General features: G+C 44.5%; 1 protein-coding gene across 1 annotated transcript in view; it reads left to right on the forward strand.

Moving 5' to 3' along the window:
* The first annotated feature begins 13,591 nt into the window (after positions 1-13,591).
* The window catches only part of LOC135914846 (uncharacterized), a 33,936-nt gene continuing 26,603 nt past the window's right edge, over positions 13,592-20,924 (forward strand). The window contains exons 1-2 of the mRNA XM_070527336.1: positions 13,592-13,869; positions 14,452-14,478. Coding sequence (XP_070383437.1) covers positions 13,758-13,869; positions 14,452-14,478 — 139 coding nt within the window. The 5' untranslated portion in view covers positions 13,592-13,757. The remainder of the gene's footprint in view (positions 13,870-14,451; positions 14,479-20,924) is intronic.

The raw sequence follows: 20,924 nt of genomic DNA on the forward strand, positions 1-20,924 counted from the left end.
GAATCACTTCGCGGCACCTTTAGCTCGGGCCTAACTCCGATGTCGCCTGTCTATTCAAATACATGTAAAACGCAGAAACGGTTTCCGGAGATAACCACTGGGCCGTTTTTTGTGGAATATAGTGCATTTGAAAGATGATGTTAGTGTAAAGTGAATGTCAGAAGTAGTACTTTGAATTAGCTTTTGACGTCCTAAAAGAAATTTAAAATAATTGGTAAGCTTGAAATAAACAGCAGCTTGAAGCTTACAAATTCGCAGCTCTGCACCTAATATGGATATTGCAGTCCTGTAATCTGGTCCCCAGCAGAGCATCGAGAGGGCACAAATTTCATACGTCGATTTATATTTTGCGTTAATTTCCTATATAGTTTACATGGTTCTCCCAAAAGGTCTACTCACCAATTAGTGTTAGTTTTGATAGTCATGAATAACATCTCAATCCTACATAATAATAAAGATCGTTTCCACTAATGTTCCTCATGTTATTTCTGCTGCTTTCAACTCGTATTTTCAGTCAGTCTGATCCGCAGACAACTTGAAAATTCCTACCCTCGCTTCAGTATCGCGGCTTCCTATCACTAACCTAAGTGCATTTTAGTGTCTTAGTTTAAACTTGGCAAGGAAGAAAGCACAGTACAAGTCTCGAGGAGTGCAGCCTATTTGCGCTGTACAGAATCCCACTTGCATGCGGGAAATATGTCAGCCAAACGGGCCGATGCGTTACTGAAAGAATGTGAGACCACCACTCCGCCGGTAAATCATTTGCAGGGCGCAGACATTTGACAGATCACTGGAGGTGGTTCTCTTGCAAGCCTGACTTTCATTGCACTCACGTCCTATGCAAGTTTCCGAAGCAAGCTAAAAGAATCTTCGCGGCCCCTTGTATTAGAAAAGAAACTGGCAAATGTGCAGAGCTCCTTCGCTGGTCTTGCATGACAAGGAAAAATCATATCTCCAGTGGCACTGGAATTGTTTTGAGTGACGAATGCGCCTTCTGCTTCTTTTTGTAGGTTTCTGCGCCATGCCGGTTGCTGTTATTTTTTTGTCAATAAGCACTTCTCCTGATGTCTAGCACCCATATATCCTGTGTATCCTTGTGCTCATGTGCCTTTGTTATGGTCATGATGTCGAAGTTCAGTTATCGACACCTGGCGATACCTTCTGCTTTGAGCAAAAGTACATATTAGCAAGCTTTATAAAAATCTAGGGAAGAAGTACCACACTGACTGGAAGTGACATAATTGGCAAGAACGTTCTGGCTCAAAACAACATATCGAATTTATAAGTATTGACGGACAACTAATTGAGAAAGTTGGTGCACCTTCATGTTTAACTTTTGCATGTGAGACAAAGGACAGAGGGGAAGACCTACGGACACAAAAGCTATCAATTGAACATTTCTATTGTTGCAACCATTGAAAATGATATTTACGCTGCGTGTGCGCCTGTACTGCACAAGCGTTCTTTTACAAGGGCACCAGTTGCAAAGCAAATGTACAAAGACATGATGAACAGCACTTGTTTAAGAATTGAATAAATAAGCAGGGAGTGATTGCTATTCCATGTCCTTCAGAAAGTATTCCTCTTTGTGATGCAATCATAACGAGCGCTGCCAGAGACATGTCAAACTTTTTAAAGTGATATGCCTGCGCTATTTCGTTTAACAATCGATCACCGCAGGGGAACAAAACACAGGAGCAATCTAAATCTGACGCGCGTCACCACTCCTGTCAGTGCATCGTCAAATGGAACGGATACTTGTCCGTTGTGTGACTTACAGTACACTCCTGGTGCAGATCCCTATGCAGATGAACAGTGCCGTCAGCCTCATGTGCATTTGGCGAAACATACACATGAGCAAAGATTAGACTGCACTGCCAATGACGAAGATGAAACAAATTAGGTGCTACATTCAACCATATCTCCTGGACCTGGAAGCCTTAATCGATTCACCTGTGGACTGCTATGCACATATATTTCCAGCGAAAAAATAAAGTTGGCAGCATACGCACGACAATCCAAAGTGAATTGAGAAAAGCTAGCACGCAAGCGAGGTTTACTTGTTTAAATATACCATCGAATTCGCCAATTGTGTGTCAGAAGCAGTATTCTGTATTCTATTCCTTAACAGTATGCTCATCCGACTTGGCCATGCATTGACGCGATGAGGGATTAGGTGGGATGAAATCCTTAATCTATTTTCGCCCACGGTCATTAATTGACAACAGAAATCAGTGATGCATGCCACACATATAAGACATTCTTGAGCCGTTGGCTATTGTCAATGCCTAAAAACTGGTGTCTTTCGTAGATGACAAGGTACAGAAATTCGTCTGTACCTGCTTACTTTATTGACACAACTATGATCATCTTGATTTTATGCCCTTGTATTGTGGAAGAACTTGTGGAAAGAACTTGTGGAAAATATACGCACAGATGCAGTGTTACACATTCATCAGCAGCCTTACAAATCATCAGCTGCTTTTCAAATGCAGAATGCCAAACTAACCAACCACCTGGCAAACCTTCTTACCTGAACACACCAAGCAGAAGTTGAAGACTGCGTACTGTGCTGACCAAATACATAGAAAGGACTCAAAGTAACAGAAATATTTCTTTAATGCTGTAGAATAACGGCTTGTTGGTTGATAATCACTATTAAAGTTACACCAGTACCAAGCAGGTGCTCAGTAGGGCTGTTGAAATCAATTTTATTTGATGAGCAACATCACAGTAATAACCAAACCCTATAGCAAGAGCAAGCAGACAATTTTGCACGATGTCTGAAATTGCGTGCACTATTAATGATACAGCATCACTAGCCATAATTACCTACCAGCTTCCTTTGTGGTTTATGCTATATAGAAATAAAGATAAAAATAATGCATTTGGAGACTGACTCCCAACTGCTACACTGCCTACCTGCTTGAATGGGGATTGCTTAAGAAAAATATAAAAAAAGTAAAGAGAGAACAAACAAGCTACAGAATCATGCTCCCTACTGCCTTAACTTTAACACAATGAATACTGGCGTCCATGTCCTACTACAAGAACTTCAAGCTGATCAAATGTTTCAAAGGTTCTGCAGAGATGGTTATTCGGGGAACATGGCTGAAGAATGGTCAAACCAATGCAGAATATTGGGCTAGTTGGTGGTGATTAGGCTGCTGTGACATAGTTACTAGCGCGAATGAGACTAACAACAAACCACGGGAGAAGCGACAGCTGGAGGCTTCAAATGATAAGCTTTATTGAGAAAAGCATCTAAAATGACACCGTACTAAAAAAGTGTGCAGAGAGAAACATAAACGAATCTGGCATGTATGAGACAAACAAATACGCAACGAAGCCGATAAGCACACACAACAAGCCATTCCAAAGCATTCGCCAGGTTATTCTCAAAATACAACACTTCTTTATCAGTGAGTGCAAGTGACGGTGCGCTTACGCTTCCATAAGCAGGCTTTGAAGGGCAGAACGCCTAGAATATTTCCCTGTCCAACTGCATGGAGAAATGTCTAAGCACTTGCATGTTGTGAAAACACTGGGAGATTTAGGAATACATATTCGCCATTGGTCAGCCAAGAGGCCAGTACCTGCTAGAACACTTACACTGTTCCCGTGCATCCAGAGTCAGCTATTCAGGCACCAGCCTGGTCGTCCAATATAACACTTTGCACAGGGAAGGAAAATTTGGTATGCCAGCGCAACATTGCAGTTAACACAGCCGGTAACATGCTCCTTTGCGCTTGCGCCTTGACTCCTGATGTCCTTTACCAACCTGCACATTATGCAAGCTTTAGTGGCTACGAAAAACATCTAAACCTCACTTGTTCGCCACTTTTCTTTAGGTGGTGAGAGACCTAGTGTTCGTTTGGAACAGCCACAGGGCGCCGGTGTGTTGACATTTATGTGAACACACTTTTTCTCGAAAAGTAAGCTGTAGTTGTGGCTGACTGTGAGTGCTTGCATTTTCCCCTATAATTGCTCGCAAACCGAAAACTGCGTAAGCATAGATTATTGACAACCTCGAAGCATATACCGGGGGTCACAGCTAATTTTAGACAGAATTTAAAAGTATGCACATGCCAGGTAGCTGAACAGAACGAAGGCAATGTTCTTTTCCATCGCTTTGAGATAATGAAGCCATTTATTCATACCGCGTAATTTTATACTTAGTCCTAATTATTCATCTTCACGAATATTATAATTAGATGAAAAGGGTCAATCAGAATTTTGTAGAGCAACAAAAAAACTTCCGACGCACCTTTCTGTTCCTCAATACATGCTACATAAAAGTCTTCTTTCGAGCGGTGATTAATCCTGCGAATGCACGCAAAGTGTTTTAAGCGGCCAGTCGTGCGGCAATTTCGCGTGAATTTTCGCGCTTCTTTCAAGCGCGGAAAACACTTATGTAGCACATAAGGAGCAACAGATATCTTTCTCGGGAGGTTTTCTTGTCACTCTACAATATTCTCGCTGGCACTTCTCGTCTAAATTTAATGAGAAGTTGAATAATGAATTACGACTAGTTATCTAATTAGGCGGAATGAAAAAAATTGTTTCAGTATTTCCTAGCGGCGGAAAGGAACATGCATTTTCTTGGTGACATTTGCACATATATAAACTCTAGCTCAAGTTAGCTGTGACACCCCAGAATTATAATTATAATCAAGGAAACGTCACTTCCGTAAGAATTGGTGAAGAGGCAGATAAATTGTGATTATACAGGTTCAGCAGAAATGAGGGAGCTCGCTCAGATGATGAATACGATGTTTCGGAACCTAACCTCTCTCATCGAAAGGAAGCGCTCGTCAAGATTTTCAAGTTCCCATTGAGGAAATAAATTTTCACAACCAAATTCTTTCAACCAGCGCTCAGAACGCATCAGCGCAGGTTTCACTGATGTCTTGCGAGTTGTATTTCCTACGTTCGCAAGGCGTTATATACACATACGAGAAGTCCGCCCATTACGCGTGTACTTAGCAATCACGATAACTTAAATTTAATGGTATGACGTGGTCGAAAAGCGCCCTCGAAGTGGCCGTTGCTGCACAGTTACTCCCAGCATAAATGTCGTTGCGTAATTGATGAGCTGAGGCATACTCATAACACCCATTATTTCTTCACGACGTCCACTGAACTTTCCACAACAACCCGCGACAAAGGTAACGAACCCCACGACATGAAAATCATTGCTCCACATTTCCCTGGTGCGCTGACCACACGGTGAGTTTTCAGCAAGACACAAGCTATCTTCTGTCACTTTCGTCCAGGCGAACTCAAATTTCCTCACAGCAAACCCAAATACAGGATCAGACAAGCATCGTAGGAGCAGCCATCTCGCACAACCGACAGACGCGTCATAAACGGAGGAACAGGATTGATGGACGGATGCTATGAGCGACCCCTTTGAAACGGGAGAGTGGGCGGCACCCTCTGTTGACTTGTGGTGCTGTTGTGGCATCCGTAATGCTTAAAATAGTAAATAATACACTCTCGTTTTGTGCATTGTTGTGCCCAACAATATATGCATGTTTCTATTCAAAAACGACCGTTGCACTCCTGATTATCCGCTATACTTCAGTGCATAAAGAAATTTAATGACGTATTTTCAATTTTCAGTAGCTTCCACCGCTTGCAGGCAGCAAAAGCATGACCTTCGGGATCCCGTTATGCAATTATTAGGAGGCCGTCGCTGGGATTTGATTTTGGCAACTGGGAATTCGCTCAGCTTTTCAGAAGTCCATCCTCGACGCCTTCCACTTCCGCCCACGCTACTTCCGCCATCACTTCGTTTTAATTAACTTGCTGCGGTCGTCAACCTTTCCTGTAGCATTAGAAATTTTTGACATGATCTAGGAGGTACGCATGTGCCTTGTGCGATGTTTCCGTGTGCGTGGTAACTATTTCCGTCGGAAAGCATCAAATCTAAGAGGATTCACCGCTCGTGTGGCACCGGTTACAACCGTATCAGCTGCATTGCTTTCGTGTTGGCGTGTTGAATGTGCGCGGGTTACCCTCTGTCGTCCATGTCTTCTGTGTTTATAGTGCGACAAGCGTACATTCCTAAAGAAAACATGTCTCTGCAGCGTGAATGTGTCCTATGTGGTGTGCGCCAGAAATGTACGGCGGTGTAGAATGAGCTTGCGCGAAGTATTGCCGTGCATTCCAGCAAATAGCCGCGGCTACTCACGCGCATTTTTCTCTTATGTTTCTTCCCTATCATTGTCATTTAACTGCATCATCAAAAGAATCCACAATGCGCTTACATAACGTTACATTCTGTTATTTTGAGTGTTGTTCGCCTTAATAAATGAGAAACCATTTAATGATATTCTTGCTTAAATGCTTAATTGTGTGCCAGAAATGTGCGGCCGTTTACAATGTGCTAGCGTCTAGTATCACCGTGAATTTCAGCGATAGACGCGGTTGCTTGTGCGCAGTTTTCTTTAATGTTTGTTCCTTTGTGATTTAACGGCATCTGCAGGAGAATCCACAATGCGCTTACATAGCGTTACAATGTCATTTCGAGTCTTGCTCGCCCTAATAAATAAGAAAACATTTAATGATGTTCTTGCTTAATTGTGAAATGTCTGAAGTGTGTTGGGAAAAAATCGAGCTTTTTATCCTTTGAAAATTGACTTCAGTGGTAATTTTACAAGATCATAGCAATACAGCTATAGACATCGAGATATGAAACAAAATTATGTAAATTTAGTACAGTAGGTGACTCTCACGATAATGTGTCAATATCTTAGCATGATCTGAGTGCTGAGGACCATCAACCATATTAAAGCAAAATATGATTGTCTGCTCATTGGAGGTAGTGTATATGGTTTCTTCATTTCATTTGTTCCAAGTAAAAATTTTTCATCCATGCACTGTTGTCTTTTCGAGATAAGAAGATATTTGGAGAGATTATTCAACAGCACGCAATGCATTGTTTAGACATGAATTTTGGAGTAATAAAGGTCATGTGATGCCTAGTTATTCGGTTCGAGTATTTATATCAGTACACAAACTCTTATTCCTCCATAGACGGTAGTTTGTGTCATGAAGCAAAACATAATTTCCGCAGGTGCTGAAACTATATGATTTCACATTATCTTGTGAGTCGGACAATTGGCTTTGCCACCTAGCTACTCAGTAAGTATGATGTTTATGTGCACTCGACAGGACAGTGGCAGAGAAAATGATGTCATCAACAATCTGCTCACTGAAGGTTAAGCTCTTATGTCACACTACTGCTAAAATAACAGATTTACTGAGCGAACACGTGTGTAGTTCTCTGAGTTACAGGAGGGCCAAGCCATTGCTAACCACAGTGCTAGTGTTTACTAAATACATTTTCTTCCCTTCACTCTGTGCCATTCTTATCTTGTTCCCACATAATGTGTGGTATAATGTATGCATAAGTAAGCGGTGCAGCAGTGCCGTAGAGGTAGAGTATCCGCCTCGCATGCAAGAGGATGGTGGTTCGAATCCCAGGGCGGCGCAGTTTTCCCCCGGATAAAAAAAAATCCGCGTATTGATAAAACTGCATAAATAGTACTGGAGTGTGGCCTGATCCCGGTGACCAGATCTGGTGACGCACACCCTCACCAGAGCAGGATTGGCCACCCTGCGGCAGCATTTGGCCACAACCTCTTAAATGAGTACAACAATCAAACCTCGGCCGTTAGTCCGCAGCCGCTGCGAAGCAACGGACCACGGCGGCGGTCAGTGCTGTGACGCAGCAGCGGGAGCTGAGGATACCTGGGTCTGAACAGGCCGCCATCGGAATATCAGCCTGGCAACGTTTAACGTTAGAACATTATTTAGTGAGGCGAGCCTAGCAGTGCTGTTGGAGGGATTATAGGGCAGTAAATGGGATATAATAGGGCTCAGTAAATTTGCAGAACAAAAGAATCATATACACTGCTAAAAAGCGGGAACGTCCTGTGCTACCGGGACTTAGCGAAGAGACGAGAACTACGAGTTAATAAGGATATAGGTAATAACATAGAGGAATTCTAAAGCATTAACGACATGGTGGCAGGCCTTGTTGTGAAGCCTAATAAGCGGTACACAATGAATGTCGTGCACGTCTACGCCCCTTCATCCAGTCAAGATGACCAGGAAGTCGAAAGCTTCTGTGAAGAAGTGGAATCAGTAATGGGTAAAGTCAAAACAAAATACACTATACTGATGGGCGACTTCAATGCAAAGGTAGGCAAGAAGCAGGTTGGAGACAAGTCAGTGGAGGAATATGGCATAGGTTCTAGGAATAGCAGGGGAGAGTTATTAGTAGAGTTTGCAGAACATAATATTATGCGGATAATGAATACCTTATTCCGCAAGCGGGATAGCCAAAAGTGGACTTGGAGATGCCCGAATGGCGAGTGTAAATATGAAATATGCCTTATTGGCGGCGAGGAGTTACGGAGTCGCCATCTATCGGAAGCGCCTCGCTGGCGTAGTATGAGGGATCACGTGGTGCGCTCATCATAGGTTTTGCTGTCAGCGCTCACTCAAAACACCACGCGCGAGCTCTCCCGGACATTCCTGTTAGTAATTTCGAAGCGAGAGAAGTTTCTTACTGTCTAAATAATAATCTTGGGCACACTGAAAGCACACAGTCGTTTACAGACGCCATCTCTTTACCGAATAACGTACAGTGAACGCCACTGCGCGCGGTCGCCGCGATGGAGTCTCCCGAACCGGCTTCTTGCGTGAAAGGTAGGTAAACGCTGAGAGCAAACTATGTGAAATATGTTCTTATAGTGTTTGTATGACTAAATGGAGTGTAATAGTACGAAGCCGAAATGCAGCGATTGCGCAGATTAGCAGCGACCGAGTGCGCGTCTGCATGTTTGTCCGCGCACTGTGCCGCTTTCCCCGCGCGCGCGTTTTCGCACCGTGCCATGAGCTTTAGGCCGCAGAATATGAGCATTTGACAGTATACAAGCAACCATTGTTGCGTGGACGCTATCAGAGCTGTTCAAAAATAATTTCATTGTAGAGATTTCGACGCCTACGGGGACTGTGATGTGCCGTCGCGACAATTCAATCTCTTTTTTTTCTAAATTCCTGGACGTTTCAATATTATTTCTCGAGTTGCGACACAATGTAACTTTATCGGTGTTCTCAGCATGCAATTTCCCGCTGCTCCTTTTTTGTAATTCAGTGCATTAATTCATAACACAAACACGACCATATGCCATGCTTTTTTTAAATGTGCTTCTTACCGCTGCCTTTCCACTCCACTGAACTTGCCAGTATCTATAACATCAACAAGTTCATACACCAAACCGTCATCACATTAGTCGGGCAGTGGACTCGGGCGAGCGTCTCAGTGCGCGTTTTCAGAACATCGCAGAACGGGCGCCGTAGCAGAAATCTTCCTCGCGTCTGTGCTTGCTGTATACCCGAGTTGCAGCCGATGACTGTTTGCCGGTTTTATGTTTCGCGAGCCAAGCTTCACGCAGCTTCATATCGTGCGGCTACGTGTGAATAAGGCTGACACCGGCCTCCGTTACGTGCGTCCGGCCCTGCGGCACCTAGCAGTAGCCTACCATGTGTCGCGCCTTCGAAGGCAGCCACTACCTATTGTAGTGCTTTCAAGCGTTGTAAAGGAGACACTCGAAGCGGGAAAATTTCGCCACTAAATGAGGACCGCAGCGTTCGAGGGAATTTAAACTCGTTTTCAGCTCCCTTCGGCGCGCCCGAAGCAGCCGACGCGGCCGCTGTGTCCACGTGGTCCCTCCTAGCACGTCACGCCGACGGTGGCGCCAGCTTTTCCACTGGTGGAGCTCGAGGCCAATACTCTGCGCTAACCCTGGCATCGTACAAGATGTGGACGTGATCGGCAAGGTGCGCAGTAGAGACCATACGATGGTAAGAACTCAAATTAACATAGACTTGAGGAGGGAACGGAAGAAATTGGTACATAAGAAGCCGTTCAATGAGTTAGCGGTAAGAGGAAAAATAGAGGAATTCCGGGTCAAGCGACAGAACAGGTACTCGGCTTTCACTCAGAACGAGGACCTTAGTGCGGAAGCAATGAACCACAATCTTATGGGAATAATTAAGGAGTGTGCAATAGACGTCGGCGGTAACTCCGTTAGACAAGATGCCAGTAAGTTCTCGCAGGAGACGAAAGATCTGATCAAGAAATACCAGTGTATGAAATCTTGTAACCCTACAACTAGAATAGAACTGGCAGAACTCTCCAAGTTATTCAACAAGCGTAAGACAGCTGACATAAGTAAGTGTAATATGGATAGAATTGAACATGCTCTCACAACAGAGCAAGCCTGAAAGCAGTGAAGAAGAAACTAGGAATAGGCAAAAATCAGATGTATGCTTAAAAATGCAAAAGCCGGCAATATGATTACTGATATGGATGAGATAGTTCAAGTGGCTGAGGAGTTCTATAGAGATTTACACTGTACCAGTGGTACGCACGACGATATTGAAAGTGAGAATGGTCTAGAGGAATTTGAAATCCCACAAATAACGTCAGAAGAAGTAAACAAAGCCTTGGGAGCTATGCAAAGGGGGAAGGCAGCTGGCGACGATCAGATAACAGCAGATTTGTTGAAGGATAGTGGACAGATTGTTCTAGAAAAACTGGCCGTCCTGTATACGCAACGCTTCAAGACCTCGAGCCTACCAGAATCTTGGTCGAACGCTAACATAATCCTAATCCACAAGAAAGCGGACGCCAAAGACGTGAAAAATATAGACCGATCAGCTTCCTCTCCGTTGCCTACAAAGTATTTACTGAGGTAATCGCAAATAGAATCAGGAACACCTTAGACTTCTGTCAAGCAAAGGACCAGGCAGGATTCCGTAAAGGTTACTCAACAATAGGCCATATTCACGCTAACAATCGGGTGATAGAGAAATAAGTGGAATATAACCTACATATATATGTAGCTTTCATTGATTACGAGAAAGAGTTTGATTCAGTAGCAACCTCAGCAGTCATGGAGGCATTACGAAATCAGTGTGTAGACGAGCCGTATGTAAAAATACTGAAAGATATCTATAGCGCCTCCACAGCCGCCATAGTCCTCCATAAAGAAAGCAACAAAATCCCAATAAAGAAAGGCGCCAGGCAGGGAGATACGATCTCTCCAATGCTATTCACAGCATGTTTACAGGAGGTATTCAGAGACTTGCATTGGAAAGAATTGGGGATAAAAGGTTATGGAGAATACCTTAGTACATTGCGATTCGCGGATCATATTGCCTTGCTTAGTACCTCACGGGATCAATTGCAACGCATGCTCACTGACCTGGAGAGGCAAAGCAGAAGGGTGGGCCTAAAAATTACTCTTCAGAAAAGTAAAGTAATGTTTAACAGTCTCCGAAGAGGAAAGCAGTTTGTGATAGGTAACGAGGCACTAGAAGTGGTAAGGGAATACATCTGCTTGTATGTATTCAGCAGATGTATTCCCTTACCACTTCCAGTGCCTCGTTACCTATCACAAACTGCTTTGTGAGGAGCTGTTGTGGAGCTGCCACCCATCATCTCCCACCCCCATCTTCCCCACCCATATGATATCGCTTCAGCGATAGATGGGCTCTGCGCAAATGCAATTACGCGCTTTCCTTGGAGCTATGTTTCATTTTTCCTTGGTAGCGATTGTTTCATTTCCTTCTTGACGACCACAGAAGATCTTCAATTGGTCGTGCCACACATCTCTAGTCATTCTTACTTCTCTCGCTCTGCCACCTAGTGAATCGCCCGCAAGGCAGAACTCGGCAACATGCACCGGCTTAAGGATATTGCACAATGTCACCTGTTGCAAACAGCGGCGCATTGCAGCGGTTGTGCAGTGGTTAGTGCGTTGAGCCACCCGCCGTGGTTGCTCAGTGGCTACGGTGTTGGGCTGCTGTGCACGAGGTCGCGGGATCGAATCCCGGCCACTGCGGCCGCATTTCGATGGGGGCGAAATGCGAATACACACTTGTGCGTAGATATAGGTGCACGTAAAAGCACGCCAAGTCGTCGAAATTTCCGGAGTCCTCAACTGCGGCGTGCCCCATTATCAGAAAGTGGTTTCGGCACGTAAAACCCGATAATATAATTTTTATTGCCTTGAGCTACGGAGAAGTATCACTATTGTTCGGGCAGATGATCGAGTACTCACGGATGTCATTCCGCTTTTTTTTAAGTTGGATGAAGTGTCGTTAGCTTTGTGCCGTTTCTCTCTCTCGACTTTCTTCCACGTCGTTGTGATACTGCGTGGTCGCACAATCATCCAAGTGATACTCTCGCATCAAACAAAGTCTGCATGCCCTGTGAATACGTCACAGCGTAGTTGAAAAAATACTGCGTATATTTATCGCCATCTCCAACAAGCTGCATCAGCGTAAAAAAAAAGAGCGCACGAAACCGTGAAACGGGAAGCAAGTGGAGATGCAGAGTTAAAGATAGATGGTTCTTTACTCCATGTGACACCTGGAAAATGAAAGTCTGCAAGGAAAAACTCAGCTAAAAAACTGAACCGCAATTCAAGAACTTGATGCTCATCGTACGCATCCTTTACAAAATATAACGACGAATTTCGAGGACGTTCAAGAGCAACTACGGTAATCTGTCTCCTGAACAATTTGGACAATCTTGCCCGCAAATTTGATGCTGCTGTTAGTATCAGTGAGTTGCAATTGCAAATCTTCGTGTGCGGCCTGTAGCACAACACTGCCTCTGCATTGCTATTCCCGATAGAGGAGTGTGTAACGAAACACGAATCATGCGGCACCTGCTAATTTTCTTGATTGCTCATTTTCAAGCGATTGCTTGTCCCTCATACCGCTACGTGTACATATGCACCTCTAAAGTGGCAAGTGCTATAATTGTGTAAAAACGTCTTATGAATAATTAGCATACCTATGGCGGAACGTTACTTATGTTCTGCAGTACGGGTTCTAATACGGAGAAGATAAACGAAATGCTTGTGTCGAAATTTAGGGGAAGCAACATAAAATACAGGCCCGTTGGTCTACGTGGATTGTTCGCTGTTGAATATTATGCTCCGGAAACGAAAAGAAGACGATGAAGTGAGAAACGAGGTGGAGCCGAGCGCGCGCCTGCATTTCTTTGAGTTGTTTTTGCAAGCGTCAAATAAAGAAGACGTTCTCTACTAGTACTTGCGCCTATTTTAGTGAAATAGTAAATTCAGTAGAATATTTCTTTGCACTGCAGAGCTGTGAACAAAAAACAAATTCCTATTGCGCTTAGTGAAGCTCTTGTACAGAACCTCGCATATGATTTTCCACAAAACGCTAGCTCACACCACTCCCGAAGGATTGTAAAGAAAAGGAAATAACAGAATCGGCCCTCTAAACAAGCCGTCACAGTGGAAGGATGAGATGTTCTGCTATCAACACACACACAAAGACTTCCGCTTTATTTTGCTTTTTTTAGAGCCAGAAGGAGCACAATGGTTTTCTTTACAGCACTTCTCTGAATGTACATTTAATAATAGGTCGCTGATGTCAGCACCGGCTCCATCACCTACCAGACATTTCCTTGTTTTTTTTTTTTTGCTTTGTAGAGCAGTGAGAATTTTTATTGTTGCAGGTGTATGGCTTGGCACGAAAATATACAGGCATCCCACTATTGTCGCGAATTTCGAGATGAAGTCATAGCCACTCATTTAACTAGAATTTAAGGAGAATTTTGACCCGCAAACAAACTTCTCCTCCGTCATCTGATCTGAGAAAGTGTAAATACGCGGAGAAATAGCACAGCGTATATAAAGATGCAGCAACGAGTGAATCTCACTGCAGCCATGGCGATCATCGTTCAAATGTCAATGCTTTGTTGGTTGCTGCTGTCGGTGTCCTGCATCCCGGGAAGCGATGCGGCTGCACGTAAGTAGAACTTCAGTACGCTATCATTTGTATTGTGTTACCCGAGGGGCCCGAAAAATCGGGACGCTCCTATACCACCCTTTCATCTCGTTCATTTCATAACGAGGGTCCCGAACCCGCCAACATTCAAGCTGTCAGGTTGCACTGTGGGGTTTATCGACCAGTTGCCTTCACCCTAAAATATCACGTACTCATGACGCCTGCGGCAGAAAGGATGTTCCACATCCGCTACCAAGGTTTGTGAGCTGGCTAACATTCCCAGAGTTCTAGTGCGAAACATAGATACCCAATAAAGTGGACGGTAAAACGGCGCGCCGGTGGCTCAATCGGTAGAGCATCGAACGCATAATGTGTAGTAGCGCGATCATTCCCCACCTGCGGCAAGTTGTTTTTTCATCCACTTTCATTTGCATTAGTTATTATTTCTTTAATTCATTTATTAAGCCCAATTGTATTCCCATGTGTTCTCCTTGGGGTCTTTGTTGGCTTCTTATGATATTATTAAAAAATGGGGCCCCTCGGTTAACCCCGTTTCTCCTCGTTTATGACCGAATAAGAGTATTTTTTGCCTTTCTTTTTCAGTACCTCCAATCGGCTCTCCTATTGAAGGTAAGTGTTTTAAGAATATATATTTAAGAATATATAAGCATATAAGAGTATATTACATTTCCACTGCATAACCAACTTTTCTGCACTGCACATTCTAAACGTACAGATTCATTTCTACATGTTGTGTACCGCGAAAGATTTACGTAGCTAGGCTGCTACTTTGAAAATTTTTTTTCTAGCAATAATTTTCCCAAAGTCGGCGTGGTAGCCAAGCAGATAAGTGAGCATTGTTGAGGTTTCTTAGGTGAAGTACTCACGCTGTAGTGATGGTGAAGCACGACAGAGTGTCAAAACTGTTTTACAAGTTCAAATGGGTTACAAGACAATTAACCCTCGACCCCTTCGATAGCGGCGAGCAAAGTCGACGATCGTGGAAAATTTGGTCTGTGTTTCAAGCATAAGCTTTTATGCATGACTCTTCGAATGTTGCAGGATATTCGCTGGTACCCGAGTCAATTCCAGATACTACTCTGCAATTCATGCCGCACATGGAATCTGATAATTAAGTGTTCGACAAGAGCGTAGACAACAGACACAATCAACGGTAACACTCGAGTAGGATCCAAACCATGCACGCGTGTCTTGTGCTGAGCGATAACGTTTAACATTGGTTAGCCGGTAGAAAGCGGACAACGGCGAAACATAAAACAGGTACGTGTGTCAATATACTGCTAGATAAAGTTTTCTTGGGCAAGTCGGTACTTGCTGAACGACTCGACAGTGTAGTGCAAAAATCCCCAAAAGAAACATTCACCACAGGTTCGGCTATTACCCCTGTGGTGGAAACGTTCCTTCAGAAGCATAATGTCGAGGCGTGCGAGAAATACAAGCAGGATTGTTGAAAAAAATCGTAGGTAGTGCTATGTCACCACAAGATGAGCCACAACAGCAGGAAAGCGGCGAAAAGCTACGGGTTACACGTTGTGTTTTCCGCCATGAACAAACTGTCTAGCCCACGGTGGAAGAAAAAACTAGGTGTCTGAACGAGGCTGCCGCGCCAACGACTTTTTCGCTCGTGGTTTACGTATCTCTCGGCAGATGGCGCGGATCATTGGGGGGTCAACCGCAGCAGCTGGCAAGGCGGCGGCGCTCCTGAAACATGCGCGCGCGTAGAAGAAACACTAGTAAATTGCCCCGTAAATGCCTGTGTACCAATTTAAGTGTCTGTCGAGCCTTTGGGAAGCAACCATTGGTCATCATCATCATCATCATCATCATCAGCCTGGTTACGCCCACTGCAGGGCAAAGGCCTCTCCCATATTTCTCCAACAACCCCGGTCATGTACAAATTGTGGCCATGTGGTCCCTGCAAACTTCTTAATCTCATCCGCCCACCTAACTTTCTGCCGCCCCCTGCTACGCTTCCCTTCCCTTGGAATCCAGTCCGTAACCCTTAATGACCATCGGTTATCTTCCCTCCTCATTACATGTCCTGCCCATGCCCATTTCTTTTTCTTGATTTCAACTAAGATGTCATTAACTCGCGTTTGTTCCCTCACCCAATCTGCTCTTTTCTTATCCCTTAACGTTACACCTATCATTCTTCTCTCCATAGCTCGTTGCGTCGTCCTCAATTTGAGTAGAACCCTTTTCGTAAGCCTCCAGGTTTCTGCCCCGTAGGTGAGTACTGGTAAGACACAGCTATTATACACTTTTCTCTTGAGGGATAATGGCAACCTGCTGTTCATGATCTGAGAATGCCTGCCAAACGCACCCCAGCCCATTCTTATTCTTCTGATTATTTCTGTCTCATGATCCGGATCCGCTGTCACTACCTGCCCTAAGTAGATGTATTCCCTTACGACTTCCAGTGCCTCGCTGCCTATTGTAAACTGCTGTTCTCTTGCGAGACTGTTAAACATTACTTTAGTTTTCTGCAGATTAATTTTTAGACCCACTCTTCTGCTTTGCCTCTCCAGGCCAGTGAGCATGCATTGCAGTTGGTCCCCTGAGTTACTAAGCAAGGCAATATCATCAGCGAATCGCAAGTTACTACGGTATTCTCCATTAACTTTTATCCCCATTTCTTCCCAATCCAGGTCTCTGAATACCTCCTGTAAACACGCTGTGAATAGCATTGGAGAGATCGTATCTCCCTGCCTGACGCCTTTCTTTATTGGGATTTTGTTGCTTTCTTTATGGAGGACTATGGTGGCTGTGGAGCCGCTATAGATATTTTTCAGTATTTTTACATATGGCTCGTCTACACCCTGATTCCGCAAAGCCTCCATGACTGCTGAGGTTTCGACAGAATCAAATGCTTTCTCGTTATCAATGAAAGCTATATATAAGGGTTGGTTATATTCCGCAGATTTCTCTATCACCTGATTGATAGTGTGAATATGATCTATTGTTGAGTAGCTTTTACGGAATCCTGCCTGGTCCTTTGCTTGACAGAAGTCTAAGGTGTTCCTGATTCTATTTGCGATTACCTTAGTAAATAGTTTGTAGGCAACGGACAGTAAGCTGATTGGTCTATAATTTTTCAAGTCTTTCGCGTCCCCTTTCTTATGGATTAGGATTATGTTAGCGTTTTTCCAAGATTCCGGTACGCTGGAAGTTATGAGGCATTGCGTATACAGGGTGGCCAGTTTCTCTAGAACAATCTGCCCACCATCCTCCAACAAATCTGCTGTTACGTGATCCTCCCCAGCTGCCTTCCCCCTTTGCATATCTCCCAAGGCTTTCTTTACTTCTTCCGGCGTTACCTGTGGGATTTCGAATTCCTCTAGACTATTTTCTCTTCCATTATCGTCGTGGGTGGCACTAGTACTGTATAAATCTCTATAGAACTCCTCAGCCACTTGTACTATCTCATCCATATTAGTAATGATATTGCCGGCTTTGTCTCTCAACGCACACATCTGATTCTTGCCAATTCCTAGTTTCTTCTTCACTGTTTTTAGGCTTCCTCCGTTCCTGAGAGCATGTTCAATTCTATCCATATTATACTTCCTTATGTCAGCTGTCTTACGCTTGTTGATTAACTTCGAAAGCTCTGCCAGTTCTATTCTTGCTGTAGGGTTAGAGGCTTTCATACATTGGCATTTCTTGATCAGATCTTTCGTCTCCTGCGATAGTTTACTGGTATCCTGCCTAACGGAGTTACCACCGACTTCCATTGCACACCCCTTAACGATGTCCACAAGATTGACGTTCATTGCTTCAACACTAAGGTCCTCTTCCTGAGTTAAAGCCGAATACCTGTTTTGTAGCTTGATCTGGAATTGCTCTATTTTCCCTCTTACCGCTAACTCATTGATCGGCTTCTTATGTACCAGTTTCTTCCGTTCCCTTCTGAGATCTAGGCTAATTCGAGTTCTTACCATCCTGTGGTCACTGCAGCGCACCTTGCCGAGCACGTCCACATCTTTTATGATGCCAGGGTTAGCACAGAGTATGAAGTCTATTTCATTTCTAGTCTCGCCGTTCGGGCCCCTCCACGTCCACTTTCGGCTATCCCGCTTGCGGAAGAAGGTATTCATTATCCTCATATTATTCTGTTCCGCAAACTCTACTAACAACTCTCCCCTGATATTCCTAGTGCCTATGCCATATTCCCCCACTGCCTTGTCTCCAGCCTGCTTTTTGCCTACCTTGGCATTAAAGTCGCCCATTAGTATGGTGTATTTGGTTTTCACTCTACCCATCGCAGATTCCACGTCTTCATAGAAGCTTTCGACTTCCTGGTCATCATGACTGGATGTAGGGGCGTAGACCTGTACAATCTTCATTTTGTACCTCTTGTTAAGTTTCACAACAAGACCTGCCACCCTCTCGTTAATGCTATAGAATTCCTGTATGTTACCAACTATATTCTTATTAATCAGGAATCCGACGCCTAGTTCCCTTCTCTCTGCTAAGCCCCGGTAGCACAGGACGTGCCCACTTTTTAGCACTGTATATGCTTCTTTTGGCCTCCTAACTTCGCTGAGCCCTATTATATCCCATTTACTGCCTTCTAATTCCTCAAATAGCACTGCTAGACTCGCCTCACTAGATAACGTTCTAGCGTTAAACGTTGCCAGGTTCATATTCCAATGGCGGCCTGTCCGGAGCCAGTGATTCTTAGCACCCTCTGCAGCGTCACAGGTGTGACCGCCGCCGTGGTCAGTTGCTTCGCAGCTGCTGGGGACTGAGGGCCGGGGTTTGATTGTGTTGTTCATATAGGAGATTGTGGCCAAGTACTGCACCAGGGTGGCCAATCCTGCTCTGGTGAGGGAGTGCGTTACCGGTTCTGGTCACCGGGATCAGGCCACACTCCAGGCCTGTTTTATGCAATTTTATCAACACGCGGATTTTTTTTTAATAATCCGGTGGAAAATTGCCGGCACCGGGATTCGAACCACGGACCTCTTGCACGCGAGGCGGGTGTTCTACCTCTACGCCACGCTGCAACCATTGGTATATCCTCTTAAATATCTGAGTTTAGTAGCGCTATCCAGGCCTAAATTTGATTCGAGCTCATAAGAGTCAAGTATAGAGACCACGGTTGAAGAATACACCGTGATAGAGACAGCGCGCTTACTAGTGCTCAACTTCGGTGCAAATGTAAAACATTATGGCTATTGACGGATGCAAAGCGCTTACAAATCCGTGCCTAACTGAGAGATTTGGATGTCTAGACTGTCTCTGGCCATGCATGTCATATAAACGAGATCCCGCTCACTGAAGGTGATTTTTCTTGGTACAAGTTTTTTCTTCTGCATTATTCGTCAGAAGTAGATATCTTGCTTTGCAACTTCGTATATAAGCGAAAATTATGGCCCCTGATGAACTCCTGGTAGCCGCATCTTTCCAAAATGCTCTGCGTTGCAGATTCTGCGTGTTTACTGCAAGCGCACACGCACGCCAGGTAAACTCTGCGGGCAGTGCTTTTGAATTTTCACGCAAGACAGCCGGGGACACACAAAAGGGACATTTATTACTTCACACCAGTGCACGCCTCATTTACACAGCAACAAACGTGCAAGTAGCTCTACAAACCCTGAAGGTTGTTTCCTAGCTTAGACTTAGACATCTTAGGAAGCTTTGAAAGCTTCCTAAGATGTTGCATGTTTGTTTTGTGGTCTATCGTTGTTTGTTTACAAACCTGCGTCATCCTCATGGCTATATAATAGTGCAACAGATTCGCCATGATGTCATCTTTGTGGTCCTTGCATGGGAAGGAGAAGGTATGCTTTTCTAGCATAGCATCTACCGTCAGCTCATAAGCATTCCTGCGCGTGGCATATTGCTGAAACTCTTTTTCAGCCATCTGCAGCAAAGAAAAAATGCTTATCTTTGGGTGGAGGAGCCCACCTCTCGTTTTACAATCCACAAGTGCGCTCACAGCCTGAGCTTGAACCTCAGTCTCTTCTACCAGGCTCTGCCGGCACACTGAGCATGTTGAGTACTTGAGCAACTTCCTGCACATAAACCCAGCAAGATAATACCCAATGCAATCAACTGCTTCTGGCACTGTGTAGATCTCAACAAACGCCTCATCACACTCAATTTCAGCGGCAACCAGACCATCCATTTTGGCTTTCAACTCCTGAAGACGAGTCTCTTGTTTTTCACCTGCCTGAAAGGCAAGCTTCAAATCGGCCAAAGTGAGCACATGTGCTTCTCGAGCTCGCTCTACCTCGCAATTTCCAAACTTTGGTGGCTTAATTAAACTGTACACTGACAGCATATTGTGCAGCTGAAGAAAAGTCGGCAAGGAGGGATGGTCATTCTGAGCTCCTGCTTGGCGGATTGTCCCAAAAAAACGCTCCAGTACATCTTGGTTAAATTTTCCACTCAAGACATACTTAAAGCCACAGTCTTTGAGCAAATATCTCGTCAGCTACAAAGCCGACAAAACTGTGACTCATAGACCTGCTGCAGTCTGCTCTGTGAGAAAATGTGCGCGGGATATCCTTCCGGCCACCACTTCTCCTTCCCACTTGTTTAACCAGTGCAAGAAAGAGGCAAGAACCCTCAAGTCCTTGCTTCCCGCTGTGATGCCTTCTTTAGGATGGCTGCGATTCAGTGCATCTAACAAATCGTTAAATTTCAATGCAAATTCCACTGTCCCTTTAACATTCTCCAGTCCAGTTGCTTTTCTCTGTGAGTAAAACTCCAACCCATTGGCAACACTTCGACTGAAGAGCTGGGTAACGAGCTTTACTCGCATTTTCTCAGTATTCGTAGGATTCAGATGAGCATACGTGAGCTTGTGGCAAACACGCAAATGTCCAGGCTGCTTCTTGTCCTCAACAAACAGCTTATCATAGTGTGCCCTCTGGACTCGACCACCATGGAAGTTCAAAACTTTCTGGGCATGCACACGGTTCCGAACGCACTTCATAAGATGCGGAGCATCTGAAAAAACAAAAATGCTGCGCTTCTCATCAGCAGGGTGCGTGAAGGAGCTTTTGGTGCAGTTTAGACTACCACTTACACCGAACTCCTTCCACATA

Source organism: Dermacentor albipictus, chromosome 10 (genome assembly GCF_038994185.2).
Source record: "Dermacentor albipictus isolate Rhodes 1998 colony chromosome 10, USDA_Dalb.pri_finalv2, whole genome shotgun sequence".
NCBI classification, from domain to species: Eukaryota; Metazoa; Arthropoda; class Arachnida; order Ixodida; family Ixodidae; genus Dermacentor; species Dermacentor albipictus.